At 37.0% G+C, this 25,025-nt stretch overlaps 1 protein-coding gene across 1 annotated transcript; it reads right to left on the minus strand.

Moving 5' to 3' along the window:
* Positions 1–1,409: 1,409 nt before the first annotated feature.
* LOC127233138 (ferritin heavy chain-like) lies at positions 1,410–25,025 on the minus strand. The gene is given in 4 exon segments (XM_051199560.1): positions 1,410–1,585; positions 1,587–2,151; positions 10,371–10,564; positions 24,888–25,025. Coding segments are annotated over 4 exon segments (1,062 nt in total). The 3' UTR covers positions 1,410–1,420.

Below are 25,025 nucleotides of genomic sequence, written 5' to 3' on the forward strand. Positions count from 1 at the left end.
GTTAAATCACTAGAGAAATTTCTCCTTTCAGATCATCTGTACAATGCTATATGGGATTAATCACACTTCAAATAGTTTGAGAATCATGTTTATTAGCCCTGCTAATAAGAGCTCAGCCTCGTAGAAGGAAGAGGAAATCCCTTCCAAAGCCCATATAAAATCTTTCCTATATTTCATGTAGAATTCGTACTAGGTTCTTTTCTTAATGCTATTTTCCCTTCATCCAGAAGTGGGGTGGCTTGTTGTCTATCAATTATGAAGAGAGAAATTTTGAAAGTGTACCCTGACAAAAATCATTTAATTCTAGGCAAGAATGATATTCTTATACATTTTCTGGGTTACTTCTCAAGACAAGTTGATATTAATTATGCATAACTGTTTTGTGCATACACAAATGAACTCCTGAATGCTTCACAGCATAGTAAGTACAGACTTACTATGCTTCCTGTCTAAATGCCTCTGTTGGCTTTTATATTTTGTCATAATTTCTAAAGTATATAGAACTTTTTGATTTTGAAATTTGCTCAAGAACTTCTTTCCAGAACTTCTGTATTTCAGGCAAGGATGTTTACTCTTTCTAATTACTTCTGGTATCCATTGCATTGATTTAGTTTTGCCTCCCTTGTATCAAAAACCCTGTCCATTACTTTGTGAATCAAGGGTACTTTGCATTCTAGGCAGTGATGTGGGTATAGAAGATACATCTTTATGGAGGAAATAAGTGTTCAATGATGGTCTTATTCTAATATCATAAATTGTTGAAATTGAACAAGTGATAATATCGAAGTATGCTGCTATGCTGAGGAATGATGTAAGTTCTATAAACATGAACCAGAATATTTAAGGTTCTCAATTAACTTCCCTTGAGACACTAAACAAAGACAGCATATAAAATAGCCGTAAGATAGTATATAAATTGCACACGTTTCCAGGAAAAGGCAAGAATTTAGTGACATATGTAGTTTGGGGGACAGGTGACAAATATATAAGGAATTGTATATTGCACAAATTAGCTGGGATGCGTACAGCTTAAGATAAAACACAAAGTGATAATAAAGCAATTTGAGAGCTCTAAACAATTTAACTACATTAATAACTCATTAAATTTACAGTTTGAAACAAATCTTTTCATACATTGTCTAATTTATTCAGACATGTTGACATGTCCCCATGGGGTTTATTCCAAAGTTATGAAATATGTGTTCATGTCCATCTTCCCCAACAGTAACTACCACTAAGTGTTCTTGCATCTGGAGTGTTCTGGGTGTTTTTTTTTTGGGGGGGGGTACCAAAATTCTTTATTTGAAGAAATGGTACAAATTAAAGAACTTAAGCAGATGCTTTGGTGCGAGACTTATAGGAAAGGTAATGGCAGCCCAACATGCAAGCACTGCCTCATGGACCAGTGAGGGAAGTCAGCTTAGCTCTCACTGTGTCCCAGGGTGTGCTTGTCAAAGAGATATTCTGCCATGACAGATTCAGGGGCTCCCATCTTGCACAAGTTGGTCACATGGTCACCCAGTTCTTTGATGGACTTCACCTGCTCATTCAGGTAATGTGTCTCAATGAAGTTACACAAGGGGGGGGTCATTTTTGTCAGTAGCCAGTTTGTGCAGTTCCAGTAGTGACTGATTCACACTCTTTTCCAAGTGCAGTGTACACTCCATTGCGTTCAGCCCGATCTCCCAATCATCACGGTCTGGTTTCTTGATGTCCTGCAGGAAGATTCCGCGGCCTCGTGGGTTCTGCAGCTTCATCAGTTTCTCAGCGTGTTCCCTCTCCTCAAGAGACTGGTGGAGAAAGTATTTGGCAAAGTTCTTCAGAGCCACATCATCCCGGTCGAAGTAGCAAGACATAGACAGATAGACATAGGAGGCATACAGTTCCAGGTTGATATGGCGGTTGATGGCAGCCTCCGAGTCCTGGTGGTAGTTCTGGCGCACTTGCGAGGGAGATGCGGTGGTCAGGGCAGTGCTCATCATGGCGACAGCGGGCACGGTGGCCACGCTGGAGCGGCTGAGCAAAGAGGTTGCAAAGCGTTCTGTCCCGGAGTGGCTGGCTAGGGTCGAAGGGGTCAAGCGCCGGGTTCCGTTCAAGCACTGTTGAATCAGGAAACCATGGCGACTCTGGTCAAGAACTTCTGGCCATGTTCTGGGTGTTTTGAAAAGTATGTTTTATTTTATAGAAATAGATAACAGTGCTAAGATGGACAAAGGAGATGTGTAAAGAATGGGGTGGGTATTAGAGAAGGAATGTTTAAAAATTACAGTAATGATAAGAATATTACAGAAACTCCAAATAGATGATGATTGGAAATATAAGTAGTTTTGTGATTTGTTGAATAGTTATTAATTAAACATGATGTGTATGAGCAAAAGATAAAAAATAAAAGTCCTTATGCTTATCTGTTGGGAAGCTATAGGTACTATTCTGAGCTTTAACAATTATGTAAGAGAGGAAGTTCTTGATTATGGCAACAGTCATGAAAAAAACCTGAAATGCTTGTGGTAGCATTGGATATGAATGATATTTATGAAATCAATTTTTGGTAGATTTTAAGACAACGTTGAGGGCTACCCCAGTGTTTTTCAATCTTCATCCTTTCCAGCTATTCCAGTTATGACACATTTCTAGCAGACTGAAATCAGTAATATCAATAAATAAAATGCTGTGTCACAAAACATATGTCCTTTCTGTCATTTCAGGAATTGGGAGGGTTGTAGTGATATATTATTTACGATTTATTAAATCTTGCCTGAGGATTCAGAAAACAAAGTCAGCCACAAGCTATAGAACCCAGGCACACACCTTTAATCCCAGCAACCAGGAGCTAGGAGGTGGTGGTACACACCTGCAATCCAGTAATTCAGGATCAAGACAAGGCCACCCAGATCTCTACAATATTGATCCAGTCCCAAAAAGAAACAGCTCACACAAAGATGATCTCAGTACCTGGGAGCACACACCATTAATCCCAGTGTTAGGGAGGTATGTAAGACAGGAGCAAAATCTCAGTATCAGGCATTATTCTCCCACTATGCAGAGACTAGGAATGCCCCAGCCCTTTTAGAGGGGAGAGCCCCCTGGTAGCTTGGCTGCTTTCCTTCCCTGATCTTCAGATTGCACCCCAATATTTGTCTCTGGGTATTTTATTTTTTCATGTTATAGAGAATTCAGCACTTCATTATGTGAACATTTCCTGATGCCTTTCAGTGGGCTTGATGTGTGGGAACACTGTCTCAACAGAGCTACTTAGAGCAGTTACATTTACAGGTATATGTCTGTGTGTACATCTATGTACAATACATGCGTGTGGTTTCATATGCACACATGTATACACACATTTGGTTCACATGAAATGACCATGAAAAGAAATTCAAATAAGTAATAAATGAGTAAAGATAAAATTATTTTAGCTAATATTTAGAAAATATTTTAGTTTTCACAATATAACATAAAGACAGACTTTAAATAGAACCAAAGCATCAGGTACAAGTGACGTTGGAGGACTATAGGGTAGAAGGTGAAATGTCACAGTATATTGGCCTTGTTAAATCTGACTATTTCCTAAAATTCTGAATAGGAAAATCATGGTTATGATTTTTATATTGGACTTAACTGTGAATGTTCCTAAAATGCTAAACTTAAAATTGACTTTGCAAATTGATTAATGCATGTTGTCTGAACTATTGACATAAGTAAACGTATATGTATTTCTCTATTCATCTTAAGCAGAGTCATGTGTCTTCGAATTTATAAGTGTGGACTAATGGGGACAGATTTTTCATCCTCTTTAAAAATTATTAAAAATGACCAAATATTAGTCTTTAAGATTGCGTTGAAGAGACATACAATAACCAGTAACAGTTACTTAATCAAGTGAGAAAATTATTTTCCTAGTATGCCAAAATATTAAAAAAATAAATAAAGACTTCATTTACTACTAAAAGAAGTACATAAAATGTAAAGTGGTATGTAAGTTGGGATAAGTGTAAGTCAAATTGCATGGTGATATATAGCATCATAGCCATGCTAATAACATTAATATAATTGATATGATACAGGCAGATTATTTATTTTAGAAAGAAATATCAAATTATTTTCTCAACAACAACTAAAACAAAACCACAAAAACAAAAACAAAACAAAACAAAAAACAAAGCAAAAACAAACAAACAAACAAAAAACCAAAAGACAAACAACCTCTACCACATTGTGGATATGTACCAGATATATGTAAAATCTGAAAGGTGAAGGTGAAATGTGCTGCAGTACAGAAAGACTGAGCAGTTATATGACATACACACGAAATGTAGTGTTGTTAGAAGCTTCTGTCCATCCTGGTCCTGCCACTCTTCAGTCCCCATAAATATACACAGGCTTATATTGTTATAACCTCTTTGGCTGATAGCTCAGGCTTCTTATATTCACATCATTCAGAAGGACATCATCAACACCATCATCTCTTTTCTGTCTAAATAAAAAGGAAGATTTAACTTTAACATAGTAAAATCATATCAAAAAACATTTATCGAGCAAAAACTATAGGGAACAATATTAGTCTGATAATATTTGGCAAATTATAAAGAAACTAGTCTATCACCTAGCCTATATTTTTGAGTCTAAACTTTTATATGTAACTTACACTTTTATCATAACTAAATTAAGCTATAGCCATAGCTATCTGTCGTTAGCTCCATCAAAGGCCTCAGAAGGATAATATATAATATATAAACTCTAGGAGTGACAGAGACAGTCACAAAAGTTCCTGCCTAACATTAGCACATTCCTCTTCAGCCTATAGGCCCAGAGATTCTGGCAAACTTTTCTGTGAATTAAGAGCCTTGAAGGACCATCCTGTCTCTTGTCAAGTTCAGCAGTTACTTTTCTTTGTAAGCTGCTTCTCCAGTGTGGACAGCGTGCTGTCAAGCATTCCAGGCCAGACCAATTTCTTATACAAATGGCTATTTCTGCCACATTGAAGACAAACTCCATAATGAGTGTCTTTGATGCCCATTACCCTCTCTGACATAAGTGATGTTCCCAGGAGCATTCTAAATGCCATATTCTGTAGGTATTTGAGTAGGTTTGAAGAATGCCTATCCATTTGAAATATGTCTCTGTATATCTAGAAAACCTAACATGACTATAAATTTTCATTCTTATAGGTAACTATCTATAATATGTATTTAATTATGAATTACAATTTTTAAAAGACCTTTATAAACAAAAAACTTAAACAAGAGTAGAAATATACATATAGGAAAATTGACCTTAAATTTATATCAATAAGCCAAAATCCATACCAATGATAATTATTCTTTTCTATATTTTATTCCTTTTGTCCTTTAAAAAGAGATTGACTATGATCCTTAATCATTTACAACCAATCTTGTTTAAATGAAAAAAAGCATTTGTCAACAGTATTTATGAATGTTGGTATAGTTCTCTCCAAACTGCTTCCTGTTGTTTTGAGGAGCTGTCAACCCCAAGGGGATCCTGAGAAAACCAGAAGTACTGCCAAATCTTGGCTGGAGTGGTTTGTGAGGCTGCATCATCTCGGGGTTTTGGATGTTGTATCGTCTGGACCAATGCTTAAGGGGATATTGTTTGATCAAACCATATAAGTGTAGAAGGAATCCACACCATTTCATCTTCTGTGGAAACAAAGCATAACCACTTTCCTAAAGTCCTTAGACTTAAAATTTTAATTTAAGGCATTTTCAAAATATATAGTTTGGATTAATACAGCAGCATTTATAATCAAATGTCTTTTAGTAGCTGTTGCTCCCTGCTTAGCAATCAAACATTTCAAAGACAACACAATAACATATAGTATCCAGACTCTCTGTTTATTTTCCATTTTTATGTAGTTTCTGTTAAATTACTTTATTTCTTTTACTTAATTTTGTTTTTTTTTAATTTCATTTTTTTATTATTTTGAGTCAGGGTTTCTCTGTGTAATTTTGGCTGTTCTGAAATTCACTTTGTAAACCAGGCTGGCTTTGAAATCAGAGCAATGCCTCTGCCTCAGCCTCTCCCTCTGGAGTGGTAGGATTAGAGGCCTCTGCCACTACATCCAGCTATTCTATTTCTTTTTAAAGGACTTCATCCTTTTTATCTTCTCTTCCAATCCTATTTATATTTTTAAACATGCTGTATACTGTTTAGAGGTTTTGTTCCAATGAATCTCTATCTTTTTCTGACCACAGGAGTCTTTAATCTGCTAAACAGCATGGCTAAAATTAAAGTGGTGGCTGGCCCGGTCCTATTCTTTTGCTTTCTAAGTGTATAGCTTCATGGCGGAAGTCATGCTTATTGCCGTAACTGTGGAGTTTCTAGGTCTTTGTCTCCACCAAGAAAAATGCCACCAGCTACTTGTAAACACCATTTAATTGTTTCATAGCAGGGCTTTTAAAAAGAGCCACTAAAGCTGAGTTAGGAAGCCTAGTTCCGCTTGTCTCTAGCAAACAGTGCACACCTGAGAAAGTGCAGATACCCTGAAGTCATGCTTGCCTCTGTTCTTTTGTGTTTAGAATCCTTTTAAAGCTTTTGTCAGGTTTTATGTGGAAATTCTTCCCAAATGTTTGAGAGCCACATGTAGATTGAAGATCTGTCCAGTCGGGTCCTGTATCTTTCTCTACACTGTCTTGGCTGACCACTGAGGCCAGAGCCCCTTTCTTTCCTGGCAGCTATATGGCACCGCCTCCCTGGCAACACACTGTCTGCATGCCTCTCCCCGGAATTCTCCCACTCAGGTGTCCTGCCAGTTTACATCCTGCCTGTCCGTTAGCTGAGATAGCTTTATTCACCAACAAAGAGGAGAAACATATATTCACAGCACATAGAAGGACATCCCCCAGCAATGTAGTGAATTTCAGAGGAAACCACCGAGGAAAATAATGGTACTAAAACAGTTTTCAAAGATTAATTTCCTGATTATATAATAACTCCTAAGTAAAGTATTGAGCAAAAATCAAGCATGCAAATGGCAGAAAGACAAACAATGCAATGGAATCAATATTTTAACACTCAATGAGTAAATGAACAAGCAGAGTGAATTTCAGCAGGTACTTAGAACCTCTGCCCAGCTCCCACAACCAACCTGGTCTGGGTGACACTAATAAAATGCATTACTTAGCAATGAGAATTATGTAATTCTTTTAACATTTGTGATAATTTCCAAAAATCTGCTAGACTAGGGAATAGGAAAAAACAAAAGCATTTAATCAGAAAAAGTGTGGTCTCTAACTACAATATAATTTAATTAGAAATTTAAAACAGATTGTCATGAAAAATTCTGAAACATTTAAAATTTGACCCACATAAGAAAGATATGAGAAAAAAAATGACTCAACACACTTAAATAGATAATGAAGTATAACACAGCAATAAAATTACACATCTTGACAATTAAACTAAACCAAGACATAGAAACTTGTAACACCAAATGTTGACATTATAGCACAGTTTCAAAGCTTGGAATAAAGAAAAAAATGAGACCAAAAAGTAAATCACTTTGCCAGGAATGAGATAGCAAAGATTAGAGTAGCTATTACATGAAGGACAATTTTCTGAATAACCATGATATTTCCCATTTAATTCTAGGAGTTCTCTTACTGTGATAAACAGCCCACGTAACCATGTGAAAACTTGAAACATGCCTCAAAACACAGCCTAAAGTATAATCCAATGTCATAAAGGTAATCATTAGCAACTGTTCTAGTGGCAATCACACCTGTGGTTTAACCATGAACGTTAGATCTGCAATCAAGGAAATCACAATCAAGTTTGAGACTTAAATTTGGCCACCTAAGTGAATGCTGAGCAGAATACCACTTTGTAACCAGAATGCATTCATTTGTTTATTATATAAAAATATTCAAACAGTGAGAGAAGGAGGTACCTGGATATGTGAAATAAAATTTCAAACTAGCGTGAACATTTGAGGCTAATACTCTGGTTCTTTTATGATTAGTTATAAATGACACCATTCACTTATTTGAGTCCAAATATACCATAGAAATAAATAAAGAAGCTGCTCTGTCTCTCACTAACAGATCACACACACACACACACACACAGAGAGAGAGGCAGGATAGGAGATAGAATAAGAAAAAATTCAGGACTGTAGAGGTTTACTAAAGTGAGTTAGAGATTATAGGTACTATAGTTTATAAATTGATACAGATTATCAAAGTGACATCTTAAAATTCACACTGATGAATTTTAGCATTTTAATAATTATCTTAAAATTACTTGCCACTGTTAAGTTAAAAGTCAGCCGGAATAACATCTCAGGGTTTGGTAGGATAGATTTGAAGGATTGGGAGGGTCTTTAACTCACTGCACAGCTAAAGGACAAACTGATGTGTATAAATAAAATTAGCTATTTCTTCTTGTACCAATGTTCAAAAAGCTAAACTATAACTCATGGTCATAAATAGGATTGCTAATCTCCCATATGATTGTTCATCACAGGACAGCACAGAACTTCCATCAAATAACTAAAATTAGGACCTAAGAACAAAGGTACTATTGTATGAATGTGGTTACTGGTGGATAGTGGATTCACGAGCTGTAGCAGGGCTCAGTTCGAAGGCTTATGTCCTCCTGGGAAGAATGCAGTTTTCCCTCCTACATCAATAGTTCTTCAAGGTGCACAGCTTCTGCATGGCCAGTCTTTATTTCCTCCACTGTTTACCCAACTTGCCATTTCCTGTGGTGGGCAGGATCATACTATGAGGGCCATCTTCATCACAAGTTGCCTTAGCCCTTCTGATTTTCTGTCTGTCTGAAATACAAGGTACTTTTAGGCATCTTCCCTATTTCTTTCTAGTCTGCTACACCTAAGGACCAAAGGGATTGTTTTCCTTTCTTTACATAGTTCTCAGTTTGCCTCTTAGCCCACAGCATACTGTTGCTTTCCATCATAAGGCAGACTTGCATGCATCATGCAGTATCATAAGCATTGTTGGTGTGAGACTTACTTATTTTCGTTTTATTTACTATTATATTATTATATTTTCTTAATAGGAACAAATCAGTATAAATAATAAAATTATAATCATAACTTCTATAAATTGTACTTAAAATAATCAGTATACGCATGTTGGAAAGGAAATAAAAGCTTCCTTTACTTTGATTTGTTTGTATAAATGGCTACTACCTGTTTCAACTGAAAATTCATAAAGATAAAATAGAAGAAACTCATTATCTACCACCATATTTATGGGTGTATATACTTACACAGTATATATATGGAAGGAGGTAAATTATATATATTTATATATATATAAATATATATATAGTATATATATATATATATATGGAAAGAGGTAAATTATATATATATTTATATATGTATATATAAATATATATACAGTATATATATATGGAAAGAGGTAAATTATATATATATAAGTATATATATAAATATATATATACTTATGTACTACAGAGTTTGTGTTTTTTTCATGTATGCATACATAATGTATATCTTAGACATGAGTTTTGGGAACTTATATTTTTTACACTTACTATTTTATTTTTATTATTTGTAGGTCACTGTGTCTAGCAAGTACAAGGGTGTGCATCAGTTCTCAGAGGCCAGAGATATTGAATCCACTGGAACTAGAGTTATAGGTGGTATCAGTTGCCAGCTGTTATAAACTGGACCCCCATCTTCTGCAAGAGCAGTATGTACTCTTGTTTGTGGAGCCTCCTCTTCAAGCGCTGGAAACTCAGCTGAAAATGTAATTTTATCTGGGTGATGATGGCAGACATCTTTAATCCCAACATTTGGGGACAGAGATCAGGGGATCTCTATGAGTTTGAGGCCAATTTGGTCTACAGAGAGAGTTCCAGGACAGCCAGAGCTGTTACATAGAGAAATCACTATCTTGAAAAACCAAAAAAGAAAATGATTTTGAAGCAGAATAAACTGATGCCAATGAGTGGACTTAATGACAAATCAATTTACATTGCTGTGTGTGGTCTGCTCCAGTGTCCAGCAGTTCCATTACTACAGTCTCTCCTCCTGAAGGATCATGTGATTAACCTTAATTCAATGTCACTAACCTCCCTTTCTTTCATTGCCCAGGTACTCTGAGAGAATTAGGTCTTATTACAGAGCATTATAATTGTGCTAATTTTTATCAATTACTGTTAAGCACATATTGTGTCTCATGAATTAACAACAAAGTTTATAAATGAGTCTTTCTCACAGCATATATGTATAAAAAGAAACAGTATGCCTGTTTTGGTATCTGAAATTGCTACACACACACACACACACACACACACATAAGAAAAATGGAATAGCTGATAGATTTTCATAATGTTCCCATTTATCATAATTTTAAGGTTACTTCTTAGTTTTATGAGATTTCCAAGCCATTGGTAAATTCTCTGTTTGGGGTTTACTTGTAATCAGATCCACAATGCAGTAGAAAACTGATCCTCCACCCATATGGAAGGACTCGATCTCTCCTGCAAACTTTAGGGTAATGGCCTGCTGGGAAAGAACAGTGGGCTCTAGCTTCTTCCACTGCAGCTTCCAGCTCTACGGAAAAAGCAATTAGAGACAGGCATTTCAGTTTTTGGAAAGTGGACCAGCACCCTTAATTGAAGACTGCTGAATTCTTTTTCTTCCCTGGCTACTGGAACATTTTTAACTATTTTGAGAAACTGCCTCTTGGTGACTCTCCACAGTTGCACTGATGAAATTTTTTCAGTTGTTTATGTTAGCCATACTTGGAAGGATCACTCTCTGTTTTCATCATGTTAACTTGAAATTGAATGTTGAATAGTTACAAATAATAAATTGGGCTTGATGGAATGGCTGGGCTGTTAAGAGTACTGGATTTCTTTCCCAGTATCCAAGCAGTGTAGTTTGGGGGCACCTGATGACCTTTTCTGACCTCTGTAGGTTTTATACAATACCAACAGAGATATCATTCATACACACAAAACAAATATTTAAAAGGATTTAAAAAAATAATAAAAGCTGGGCTTATGACTTTGGGTCCACACAGAATACTTAATTTGTTCTTTATTATGTGCTAATGGGATGCTTAGTATTTAGAATTTTCAATGGCACTCTATATAACTAATATACTTATTATCTATATATACAGTTATATAATATCCCTTATTTAACCATTGTAGCACAGGGCCATAGTGCATGTGTAAAACCCAGGTAATGGAAGGATTTATGTCTTTTAATATTCACTTATCCACGATAAAGCTAAATTTATAAACTTAATTATCCTTATGAGAGGCATAATAAGGGATTAATAACAAACTAATACTAGCAAAATTATAGCACTGTGCAACAAAACTTCTCTTCTTGGAGTATCCTATTGCATTCCAGTCTTCTGTCTTGGCCTGATATGAAAGGGGACCAGGTCTAAAAACTGAGCAGAAATGAACCATTGACATTATAGTGGGGTCAAAGATGAAACCAACCAATGTATTAACAGTAACAACTGCATGCATAGCTCAGTAGGTGCAGCAGCTATGACAACTAATGCTTTGTAAATGATTGCCACTAGCTGGTCTGCTGCTTCACAATCTCAGTTCAGATTTGGTCCCTGGAGTCAAGTCCAACAGCTCCAGCTTCCATTCTCAGTGCCTATTCTAAATTTGTAGACGTTCGTTGAGTTACACAGATATTGGGTCTGGTTAACCTTGATGTGTGATGCTTTTATTTATTTGCAAGTTATTTTTACAATAAAAATTATAAAGCAAACAAAGAGGTGAAGGGATCATGATTGAGTGTTCAATGAAGTTGAGCTGAGACTCGGTGGTAACCAGTTAATTTTAGTAGAATTTGGGAATGGAGATGGCTTTTCAGGAACGCTCACAAAAATACAGGTAAGCAAGAGTGACCTGCATTCTGCTATGGTGATGCCCTATTTTAAAGTGAGATTCAATGGTTGATAGATCACACCTACCTGGATCACAAGTTAAGGAAGAACTTGATTCTAGAAGTCTGTTGAGAACCCTCCAAGGATGCGCTGCAGTTCCTCTATCTTTGCATGTAAGGTGGACATTTGTAGAATATCAGTCCTAATAAACTAAAAGTGTGTGAGGGCCTGCAAATATTAAAGAAGGTACATTTACCTATAGAAATGTAGTCCTGTGTAAGGAGAGCAGCCCCCGGGAATCAGTATAGGATGGCCCAGATACCAAACTCAGCACTGAGGAAGCAGTTGGGGATGGTGGCTGCCTCTGGGTCAGGCAGAGAAAACAGCAAGCAGAAACAGTAAGAAGTAAGCATGCATTTTTGTGTGCATAAATATGTGTGTTTATTGACATGACTTTTTAGATTGCTTAATCAAGTTATTGAACTATCTTTATTTTCTTTCTTGCCCCCCCTTTGGATTACATTTTTTTCCTCTTTTTAAAAGTCGTAATTAGAAACAAGCTTGTTTTACATGCTAATCCCAGTTCCCTCTCCCTCCCATTCTCCCTTGCCCCCCAAACCCACATCCCATTCCCTTTCTGCTCCCCAGGGAGGATGAGGCCTCCAATGGGGGATCTTTAAAGTCTGTCATATCATTTGGAGCAGGGCCTAGGCTCTCCCTCTCCCCCATGTGTCTAGGCTGAGAGAATGTCCCTCTATGTGGAATGGGTTCCCAAAGTCCATGCATATACTAGGGATAAGTACTGATCCACTACTAGAGGCCCCATAGATTGCCCAGTCCTCCTAACTGACACTCATGTTAAGGGGGATCTGGGTCAATCCTACCCTTTTTTTCCCCCAGCTCTCAGTCTGGAGGCCTGAACTCCTCCTTGTTCAGGTAAGATGTTTCTGTGTGTTTCTTCAGCCTGATCTTGATCCCTTTGCTCATCACTCCTCTGTTTATGCAATGGGATTCCAAGAATTATGCTCAGTGTTCAGCTGTGCGTTTCTGCTTTTGCTTCCATCAGCTACTGGGTGAAGGCTCCAAGATGTCATATAAGGCAGACATTGAAGATACACAAGGAGAAATAGAATCACAGCGTTTTTGTTTGTTGTTGTTGTTGTTGCTTTTATTTTTTTTTGTTTTGTTTGTTTGTTTGTTTTTCAGTAGTGGGTCTTTTAAGGGGATAAATGGGGAGTCTGTGCTAGGGTGAGTTAGGAAGTCCTGATTGGATATGTTAGCCAAATAATGAATTTTGATTATTGGACCTTGGTGTGTGAATGAAACTGTGGCCAAATAAGGGACTGGTCCTTGGGTGCTAGCATTAGGAAAATAATCCAGTGATTTTTAGAAAGAGAGAGGGAAAGGACTAAACCCAGTAGCATCTGGTCTGCTACTGCATACTATTATCCTGGGTATCCTCTACCAATACAGATAATAGCTAAGAATAGGTAGAAGACACCTGTTTTTGAAAGGACATATGAAATAAAGGAGATGACTTAAGACCGTATTACTTTAATTCAGTAAATCACAATACATGTATAATAAACTTGATCCCAATTCTATTTTGTTTTTAAAGAAAAATAAAATAGAATATAAACTAAAATTTAAACTGCCTCTGAAAATAAGGCCCATTGTATTTTTGGAAGCAGTGATCCTTTCTTAAAAATGAAAAGAAAGATCTATCCTACACATAAACAACAACAGACTTAAAAGAAAGAACACTGTTCTTCTTTGAAGATAAGTAACAGAATACCCATTTCCAACATGCCTTTCTTCTGCTGCCTTGGAAGACAACTCAGTTAAAGTACCAATAATGACTACCCTGCCAAGAACCCTGGATAACTGCTTTGCTCAAGTGCCACAGCAACTCTTTCAGCTCAGACGCCTGGTAGTCCTGCTGCATCTGTTACAACAGAATGTGTGTAATTGTAAGCTTTTCAAGTCATACTTATGCTTCCTCATCAGTCATTTTCTTATTAAGGTAAATAAATGTCAGCATAGACGCCTTCCTCTTGCAGCTTCTTGATGCCGTCCAGTGAATATGAGTCTGTGGAATATTTTATTAGTTATATATTAATTTATGTAGAAGATTTATTTTGTTTATGGTGCTTGTTGTGTAGGAGTCGCTTGCCCTACTGAAATGTGATTAATTTTGTACTTGTGATGATAGGCAAGTCTAAGCAATAAAAATGCCAAACTAATAAGTATATAATATGCATTTCTGGGATGTCCTCTGCCTCAAATCACATTATTAACAGATGAAAATTAACGTTAATTAACAAATTGGTTTGAGAATGTGCAGGGAGATTAATTTGTGGATCCTCTAAATGAGGACATTTATCAAGATCATGTTTCTTGTTCCTTTATTTAAAGGACAATTTAATAATTATAGAGGATGGTAGATTTATTGCATTATAAAGCAATATGATAGAAGTAGATTTACCAAAATTTAGTAAGGAAGAAAATTTGTGTGATGTCATCTGAAGCCCCTGAAGGGATATTTGCAAACATGTATTTTATTGGTTTCTCCAAAAGCAAGATGTTGTTTGATTTGAATTTTGCTGTTTTTCATATCTTGTTTTCCAATTTTTTGATATGTTCATAGATGTAGACATGCATTTCTATTATATTTTTTTCAATCATGTCCTCCACCTTCCTTGCCCCTGGCAAGGTATATATACCTTCCTTATTCTTGCTTGCTTTTTAAATAACACAGTGACTCCAACTACTGATTTCCATTCGGGGAATCTGGTTTGGAAAAATCATCAAACTTTTAGGGCATTGATGGATCTGAATAAGCTATGTTGAGCTTGGTAACACAGACCCAGAAAGGCAGTTATCACATGAGGATCCTAGCTTCAAATATTTTTCATGTATTTCTGCAATGTGGATGGGATCCAAGAAATTGCAAAGACATCACTGGTGGAAAGGAATATTTAGAGGGGGAACTATGTAACACATGTTTAATAAAAGATATACTGGGGACAGACCATTCAAGGATGTGTTAGGGAAGAAATGAGAAGTAAGGAAGGGTAAACCAAAACTAACTGTGCATGAAGAAGCCAAGAAAAAACCCATGGTGTTGCAATTTAAGTGAAACATATGTGAAGGGGATTGTAGAAAATGTGTGACATGAAAATGTCTGATAATGACTACATTTGTTCTGGCTTTCTATCATCACCCTTTCATTAAAGTGACATAGTGTGGTGCTACCAGAAGGACTAGGAGGCTCTGGCCAAGAAGAAAGCATTAAGTGTGTTTAGTTAAGATGTAGTGGGTCGATGATGCAGATCAGTGGCAAAGTGTCTACTAATGCACACTATGAACACATATTTATGAAACTATTTCCATGCCAGGTCTGAGTAAATACCTACCGTGGGTACACCTACTCTCATCCAAAATATGAGCTCAAGTTTGTCATTTTCTTGGTATCTCCCATGAGTTTTAACTAAACATGAGACATAACTTGTAATGAACAATTTAATATTTATGTTAATTCTGTTTACAAATATTTTGGATGGAGGGAAAACTGTGGTCAAGATGTATTGTATGAGGGAAAATGTATTTTTAATATAAAGAAATTACATAGTTAAAAAACAAAAAATCCAAACTAAATATTTCAACTCTAATCTTTCTCTTTTAGCTGTCACAAAATTTCTGGTTTCTAATATATGATACTATCTTATATTATCTTTCTATCCTATGTCTATTTCCAGGAGAATTAAATCTTTAAAGGGAACACTCATTTAATTTTAATTTGTACATGTACAATATTATATTATTTCTTTAATAAAAATGAAAAAATTAATTATTTAAAGTATTTAACATATTTAACTTAGAAAGATGACTATGAGGTTAAAATACAGAAACATGTCATACTGTCCTTATACAAGTCAAAAGCTAAAGAAATATTTGATGGCAAAGCATAGAATAAAAATCAGTGAGTGACTTTCAAAGGCAGAAATAAAAAGAGTATGTTCAAGTACTGAAAAACAAAATAACTCAAATTAAATTTAAATATAGCATTTCTAAATTGCATAGACTCATGGAGAATACTATTAAGAATCATAATCATTAAATGTGTGAGGAAGCATTATTTAATTACTTAATATCTTTATATGCTATGAATATTATTCCTGAATATGAGATTTAAAATTTCTAGAGATTTTAATTTCTTTATTGTGTAGTGACTGTAACCTTCATAATTCTATAAATTATTATTATTTCTCTGTAGACCTAGAAACAATATCCTTACTGTATGAAGCTGTTTTCTAGGATTTACCTATCATTTGTCTGTCAATCTTCTATCTATCTATCTATCTATCTATCTATCTATCTATCTATCTATCTATATATCTATCTATATATCTATCTATGTATCTATCTATCTATCATTTTTGTTTTCATCTGTCTTCATTTATTAATTCTTGCCTATGTGTCTATCTCAGTGTTTATCTCTCTATCAAATCTACGAATATTTCATTCATCTATGTAATATCCATCTATTTTTATCTATCCATCTATATGCACAGGTGTTAATATGTTCAAATTTACATGAATGTGTACATAGAGATGAGATGTTGATATTGAATGTCTTCCTTCATCACTCTCTATCTTATTTTGTGAGACAGAGTTACTCAACCTGGATCTCAAAGCCAGCTAATAACATTCAGGTGTGTGTCTATCTCCTCACCCAAAACTGTCGGTAGGGTTACAGATACATTCAGCATTGTTTTTAGATTTTATGTGGGTGCTGGGGATCTGTTTTTGTTAGGGTTTCTATTGCTGTAAAGAAACACCATGTGTACAACATTTCTTACAAGGAAAACATTTAATTATGGTGATTTGTTTTCAATTTCAGAGGTTCAGTCCATTATCATCATGACAGGGAGCATGGCAGAAAGCAGGAAGGCATAGTCTTGGATAAATCTTGAACAGAAGGCAATAAAAAGTGGTCTCAGTGTCACACTGAGCACAGACAAGCAAAAGAAACCACAAAAATGCCCCCATAGTGACATACTTCCTCCAATAAGGCCATGCCACTCTCCAAGGCCACACCTACTCTTCAAAGTCCCATCTCCAAAGTCATGTCCACATTCTTCTATGGCTGTCACTTTAATGACTCAGTCCCATTACACTCTATACAGTGTCATTTATCCTCATTTGAAAATTCTAATTCTAAATTTTGATGTATCAATTGCAAATAATGTGAAGACTCATTGTCCTAGTAAAATCCATTACAATTAAGAGAAATTATATCAAAGGATCTTGTCTTATGATTGTAATAATTATCTTAATCATATTAATTTTATTTTAGTCTAATTCTTAACTGAGATCCTCTGCAAAAATATTACATGCTCTTGATGGCATCTCTGCAGCTTCTTAGCTAATAACTTATGTAAAAGTTTTTTTAACTGTAAATTTTCTCAGCTTATTCTTTTTTTCTCTGTATCTCCTAGATTCTTTTGTTTTTGCTTTAGTTTTATATTTGAAAATAAATAATATTTTAATAGTGTAAAAACACTCACTCATTCCTAACCCCCCCCCCCTTTTTTTGTGGACAGTCGGAAGAACATAGGGGCTGGGCATTATGAAACAGAAAATTATAGAAATTGTAGCATGTTACTTTAAATATTAAATAGAAGCTATCTGCCACTTGAACTTTGCATTTCAGTCTGTCCTCAGTATACTAAGATGTCATGCTCTTACATCCCTTTGGAGAGTCTTACATGGTGACTAACTGTGATAATGACTGAACAGAAATGTGGATACTTTTGGGCCTTGGAAAACAACAAATGATGGCCCCCTAAAAAGCCTCCTACGTACCTTACCAGTAGAAATTGGGAGAAGAAAACATCTGTTTTTGTCTAGTTTAAGTGAGTATTTAGTATGTTTCTCAAAAGCTTCATGAAAATATTGGGAGAATTTGATTTTATATCTTTTCCTTAATACACGCCTTTTACTTTTTTGAATTGGTTTTAAAGTTAACATCTGACTTAGAATGAAAGTGGTTGTTCACGAAATGATAGTGTCTGTCATTTGGAAATAACTGTCTTTGGTTCACAATTAATTTTACAGAAGTGAAATTGCCTTGTGTCTTTCAGTGTCATGGAGGTGGAATGTCAAGCCTGAGTATTGACTAGTTGAGACATTTTGCCAAAGACTGTACACCTGACAGCCAATATTCTGTCTGTTGTGCTTTGCATTAACATCTGATTTGTTTGCATGTATCCCTATCCCTTGTACCTTTCTACAAAGAAGACTTTTGTGTAATATTCAGTAAACATGCCCTCCCATTTACTTGAAACCATTATCTAAACCTATATTCCCTTTGACCTATATTTTAACCTCTTTATATTCCTTGATCTTCACTGGCTTAAGCATCTATTCCTCAGTATGCCATGCTGAGTTTGGCTATGCTTACAAGATTTCAGGTTTTTCATTGCTAGTCATTTTCGTAGTTAATAAAAGGTTTACAATGTTACCACATCACTCCACACCATGTTGGCTTTATGTAAGACTATTTGAAAGCTTCCTTTCTTCATTTTTAAATTGAATGGGATCTCATGATTTAATGCATCAGCTCTTTACACTGAATGCCCTTGTGAAGCATGTTTTCATGTTTCTATTTTGCTTTATGAACAAGGTGAAGCGTGTCTTTGTACAGGAAATGGTCTGTGTAGGAACATCTCTTTTGGACTGGCTCTTCAGCAATCCTTTCCTGTCATTGTTTGCTCTCAAGTTCATATGTCTCATCCTTCCTTCAGTCTTCCTCTGATTTCAGTCTGGTCATTATAAACAACTACTATCTCCTCCACTATAGTCAGTATATCTTCTAAATATCTCTTCTTCTTTCCCCGGTGACTGATGCTATGAAAACTGTCTGATTTCTTTTTTAGATGAATAAAGTTTTCCTGGATTGCTTTCTCTTGTTCTAAAGAGGGTAAGAGGAGACCACGTGGAAATACATAGGTTAGCAGAAATGGGTTAATACTTAAGACAGAGCTAGCCGATAAGAAACAAGTACCTGGCCAACAGCATTATATCAAATACAGAGTCTCAGTGCATTATTTGGGGCTGGCACGGCGGTGGGACAAGAAAGGTGGCGGGCGGAAACACCTTACTCCTTACATAGGTAAGTTTGTTTATACAGCTACGCATTTATTCATTGGAATGCAACAGTATTGGACTCACTGGCTCTTGTTACACAGGGAGACATCCTGCTGCAGATAAGAATGAAAAGGCTGCTGGCAAGAGCCATGACTGAAAGCTGGGGTGGCTACAATTTTACACAGGGAGCGAAGCCTTTTTGGTTATGACAGAAGGAGGGATGATAAAGAGGTTATACTTAAGCGGTGGCCTGAAAAGTGGCCACTGGTAAGTCTTCCCAATTTATGGTAAATTTTATGAGCATTTAAGACAAACAGATGGGACATAAAATTGACACTGAATTTTATTTTTCAGAAACTGAAAGATGTCAGGGCTACCATAAATATAAAGATAAAAATGGGCACTGTAATCTCAGCAAAGAGACAGGCTTTAGAAGAGGGAATAATTTAGATATTATACCCTGGGGAAATGGCATTTTGAAGATTTGGCTGGATGCGAATTGCTATAAGAGAAAGGCCAATCCAGAGGAACTGAAAAAAATAACAGGAACAATAAAATAAAATAAAATGAACAAACAAAATATAAAAAGACAAGGTGTCTCCCTGGAAGCCCGTTAACAGAGTAGGCCAGGAGAATCTACCAGGAAGTCGATATTGCACATTAGTGTTTCTTACCTGTCCCTCACACCCAGGGACTTCTACTTGCGAAGGGTAATCCCTTAACTTTACCCTACTGATCACTCTTATTATCATATTAAACTCTTTACTCGTCCAAGTAACTACAGATTAGTTGCTTCCCTTGCTTCTTTGGAGTCAGAATCTAACAACCATCAAACAAAAGCAAGAATGGGAAGTTTAAAATGGAAATTAAAAACTGTAAATCAATTGGGTTAACAACAACATTTAACCTTTAATGGTTTCCTATAACACTTGAAATAGAACCAAATTGCTTATGCTTATGAAGGAGTACAAATTCTTCAAATATGCCATCTATGCCAGCAGAGAACCGTGTTTTAGTAAGTATGATTTGTGCCAATCACATGCAATGCTAATACATTGCAGACAGGTATTGGGCATAATGACTTCTAAACTTGATACAACTTTTCTTCTTTCTCCATGTAGATGCTTTTATGAGAACCTGTGGCTAGATAGATTATACTCATAGGGAGAAAAAATATTACTTTCTGTTAAATGAATATTAAGTCCACTTCCACTGACTTATATTCATATTTATAGATGAATACAACTCCCAGTCCTCATCAGAGAAGCTTCTATTTGCAGTAGTCAGCGATTAATGCAGAAATTCACAACCTGACAAAGCACACAGAATATAAAACTGAAGGATGCTCAGAGAAAATTGAACATCTTTAGTACATACCCTCCACACAAAGGACAGAAAAACTGTAAGAGCAGAGATAGTGCATGAGTATAAGTAAACAATGTCTTCTGAACACAACAGGGCAGCTGCATATATAAATTCATAATGGGTAAGAAAATATTCATAAGCCCAATACCAGCCATATTAAATCCCCATGTGGAGAGAGGATGTTGATATATATGATAATTAGAGTAACAATGGTCCCCATAAGTTCATGTATTTGAATTCTTAGTATCAGGGGCTGGAGTTCTTTGAAAGGAATAGAAGGATCAGGAAATGTGGCCTTGTTGGGGGCAGTGTTTCACTGGTGGTGGGCTCTGGGGTTCCAACAATGCATACCAGATTCTGTTTCTCTCTTTTTCTTTCTCAGTGTTTCTGTCTCTTTCTGTGTCTCTTTCTCTGTCACCCTCTCACACTTCCTTCTGCCTATGGATCAGGATGTAGGTAGCTCTCAAATTCTTTTCTAGAACCATGATGCAATTCCTGCTTCCTGTTCCTGCCATAAGGATGCTCATGACCAAGCTTCTGAACCTGTACACATGCTCCAAATTTAAATGTTCTCCTTTGTAGCTGCTATGAGCCAGCCTTCTCCTGTAATCATTGATGACTACTCTAATTGTCATCATAGAAACTTTATCCAATACTAATGGAAGCAGATGCAGAGACCCATAGCTAAGGACTAGGCCAAGCAGTGGGAGGAGGGAGTATATGAGAAAGGGGAAAGTTAAGATCATGATGGGGAAATCCACAGAGACAGCTGACTCAAGCTTGAAGCTGCATAGGACTGCACTAGGCACTCTGAATGTGGCTTGGGTAGTGTGAGAGGCCACTGGCATGGGACCAGGATCTCTTCCTAGTGAATGAACTGACATTTTGGAACCCATTTCCTAGAGACGAATTATCAAAAATCTTTAAAATGCATTGCTTCTAACATTTCTAACTCAGGGTTCATAAAAAAGGGAAAAGAAAAAAGGAAAAGAAAAGAAAAAGCAAAACCCAAGAAGTACAAGTAAGTGAAGGACCTAGAGTCTGAGGGAAAAGGAATCCACCCACACACAATTGCTCCTCCGCATGTTCCTTTCTTCTGTTTCATTTCTCCCTTTTTCTGTTTTTTCTTTCTCGCTTTCACTGTTTCTCTTTGTTTTTCTGACTTCCTTCCCAGTTTTGGGATATATTGGTATATATACACATTCACAGCAGTAATTCTTTTTCCAACACAATGTGAGGCTTGAGTTTCTCAGTGTCAGCAAGGCAGGTAAGATTTACACGCACAGTCATGAACCAAAACTGCTAAGAGAAATGTTTATCCTCGGTTAGGACTGAGGATCAAAGAGAGGGTCTAAGTTTAATTCATACAAGAAACAAAACCTGGCTCCTTTCAGTGCTCTAGCTTCAGGGTGGCACAGGCCTTCAAGACTAAAGTGTACTTTTCCCTGAGGATGAGCAAATGGGCCAATTACCTTTGTCTTTATCTTCTCATGGGAAATAGGAGGGAGCAGTGAATCTCTGAGCTAAAATCTAGAGTTAATAAAACAGGCAGTTTGAAAATAGTTAGTGCAGGTTAGTTTAGGGTATTGCTTATCTATCTGCCAGTGAGGTACCAGGTCATGATTATTTTTTTCTATACATCTAGGCAGCTATGAATCAACAGCTTTGGACGTGTAGTAACTCTCTGTCCTTGAATACCTAGGCATGTCTTAGATGGAATGATTTGGACTGTGCTCTAAATAATGATCAAATGACAGTCAATAAAGGTAATTGCAGGAAGGCAGATCTCTGCAATTGCAATGGAGAGGGAATAAGAACCTGATAGTAAGAAACAGGTCTCACACATAGTTAAGGAATGTAATCACTAAATTTGGAGCTGTTAATGGAGAACAGGTTTTACACATAACTAGGGAGTGTAATCAGTAAACTCCAAATGCATGGGAGAAATTTGTTCTCAGTAAATGAACAGATAGTGCTGAACTATGGGAAGTAAATCCCGAGTTAGTTGCAGAAAGGAATACGCTACGGAAGAACCTACAAGAAGAAACAGCTACTGCTACTTCATTCACAAGACTATAACTCTATTACAACTTTTGTACTGGGTTTATCTATTAGAAGATTCTTTAATTCTTCTGAGATATTTCATGACGTGATAGCTGTATAATTACTGTGTGATCTTGTGGGTTGTAGCAAGGAATATCGTGCTCAGCCTAGATAGCTGATAATAGACATAGCTTTGCCATTTGTTCGAAAATAATTATTTCAAATCTCATAAGCAGAGGCAAGCCTCCTTGGTTGGTACTATTAGCTTATGGGAGGCTGAGGGAGGTTAACAGTTGCAAGTCTGTCCTGGGCTATATAGAAAGACCTTGTCTGGAAAAAGTAAAATGAAATAACAGAAGAAAAACTCACAAGCAAACAGAAAAGCTTCACAAAGCCATTTTCTAGGTCCTTCAGAACTCTCGAGTCAGAAAGTGTTATCTGAAAAGGTTGGTAAATACTCTGGAGAAATAAAACTGATAGCAACTTAAATGTCAGTTCATTCAATTTCCAGAGATATAAAATTAACAGTGTAGATTACCGATATATATCTTTCTAGTATATGGACTGAGCAAGTCCTACATTTGAGAGGTTCCCTTAAAATTAGTAAAAGTAGCACGACAATAAACAAAAATATTTGAATTCATGGCATACAAACTGTGAAAAACCTTGCCCAGTTAAGACCTGTTAGCATGCCTGTCATAGAGACCTCAAACCCCTTAGCCGGACTGTCACTGAGACAAATATTTGCCCTCTGTGCCTAGTCAAAGTCACGATACTTTGCTGACTTGTTGAGAAAGATAAGTATTGTTGAAGTGGAGAGTTCTCAGAGTGAGGCTGGGAAAACCTCAGCTAATTCTCCTCATGTGAGGATGTGTGGTAAAGGGAGGGATGCTGTTTCCCTAGTATAATGGAAAGATGTTAAATCTGTGTTAGAACATACTCATTGCTGTTAAGTTCTTCCACTCTTACTCTTTCAGTGAGTGTTCCTGTGGCTTATGCTTCCACCAACAGAATGGCACTCGGATTAGGCAATTTGGCTCTCAGTTTGGCACACGTTGAGCTCTCTCTTTTCACTTCTACTCTTTTTGGAAAATGGACAGTAAACCCCAAGCCAGGTGGGCTTTCTTTAGCTACCAGTAGCATTATCAACTCTGACAGAATCCTTGAAAAGAAACCTATATAATGTTTTAGCTGGTCACCCAGATCCTGAAGGTGCAGACACAGCCAAGATTTTTTTAGATTGTCAGTCTTGGGGACTTTTGCTATCACCAGCCTCCTTGAATGGTAGATGACTCGGCAAGAATTCCCACGAGGGTCCCCTTCTGTTTCCCTGAACTCCCTCTCTCCTCCCTCCATGCTCCCTACTTGCTCAGGAGATCTTGTTCCTTTCCCCTTCTCTAGTGGACCAGTCTGATAGACTCCCTAAATGTGTGTATTAGTTGGGAGGACTGGCCAGTCAAAGGGACCTCTACTAATTGATCAGTATGTATCGCTAGTATACAAATGGACTCTGGGAGCCCATCCATCATAGAGCGATACTTTCTCAGGCTAGACACATGGGAGATAGACTACGCCCTGCTCAAAATGATATGACAGACTTTGAAGACTCCCCATGGAAGCCATCCCTTTCCCTGTGGAGCAGAAAGGGGATGGGCTGGGGGTTGTTGGGGGTGATAGGGTAGGATGGGAGGGTGAAGGAACTGGGATGGACATGTAAAACAAACTTGTTTCAAATTTAAATAAAAACAGGAAACAATAAAATATATGCTTTCCTCCATATTCAGAAGAAGGAGGAGGAGGAAAAGGACTGTGGTTACCAGTGCAAGAGCTACGATGGTGACTGGTACAACACAAGCCTTCATTTGCACGAGCTGCATGTGGTGTCAGGACATGTCCTTTTCCGACTCTAAAACCAGGCTCATGGGCCTTTCCTGCAAATCATCTTTTAAGGATGACCCATTCTAAAATGGATCTCTCCTTGTGCCTCTAGCTGTGCATGCTGGGCTGGTTTGAAGCATTAGAGATGACTGAGTCATCAGCAAGGCAAAGCTACAAAAGTGTGAAGTGACTGCTTGAGGGCTGAAGGCTAAGTAGCTTCACAAATAGAAAGGAGGAGCAGGACAGGAGCAAGAGGGACAGTGGAAGGAGGAAGAACAGAGAGCAGAGGCTGGAGTAAGGAAAGCTAAAGCCGGAGAAGAGAAACTACAAAGCATTGTGCAGAAAGGCTCCCAGAAAGCTGTCCAGACTTCAAAGCTGCGAGCCTCAAACACTGCAAACCAGAAGCTATAACAGTGATCCGTGTCAAAAGCTGGAGAATCTCAGTAACAGCTAACCTTGTACATAAACTAAAATACAAGCTGCTTCCTTGGCCTAAGCAAACATGACATCCTTGGTCTACACTGCCTAAAACAGAAGAGTTCAGGGTTGAGGTTAACAGTGACCACATGGGAATTTTACCACTAGACGATGCCGCATCACAGTGCTCCAGCTGCTCTGTGCCGTCAACTCCTCCTTGTCAAGCACGTGGACAAACAGAAGCTCCCAGAGACCTCCCCTCTCAGGGAGCTTCTCCTTATCTACCCCCCATGAAGCCAT

This window comes from Phodopus roborovskii, unplaced genomic scaffold, assembly GCF_943737965.1.
Source record: "Phodopus roborovskii unplaced genomic scaffold, PHOROB, whole genome shotgun sequence".
NCBI lineage: Eukaryota > Metazoa > Chordata > Mammalia > Rodentia > Cricetidae > Phodopus > Phodopus roborovskii.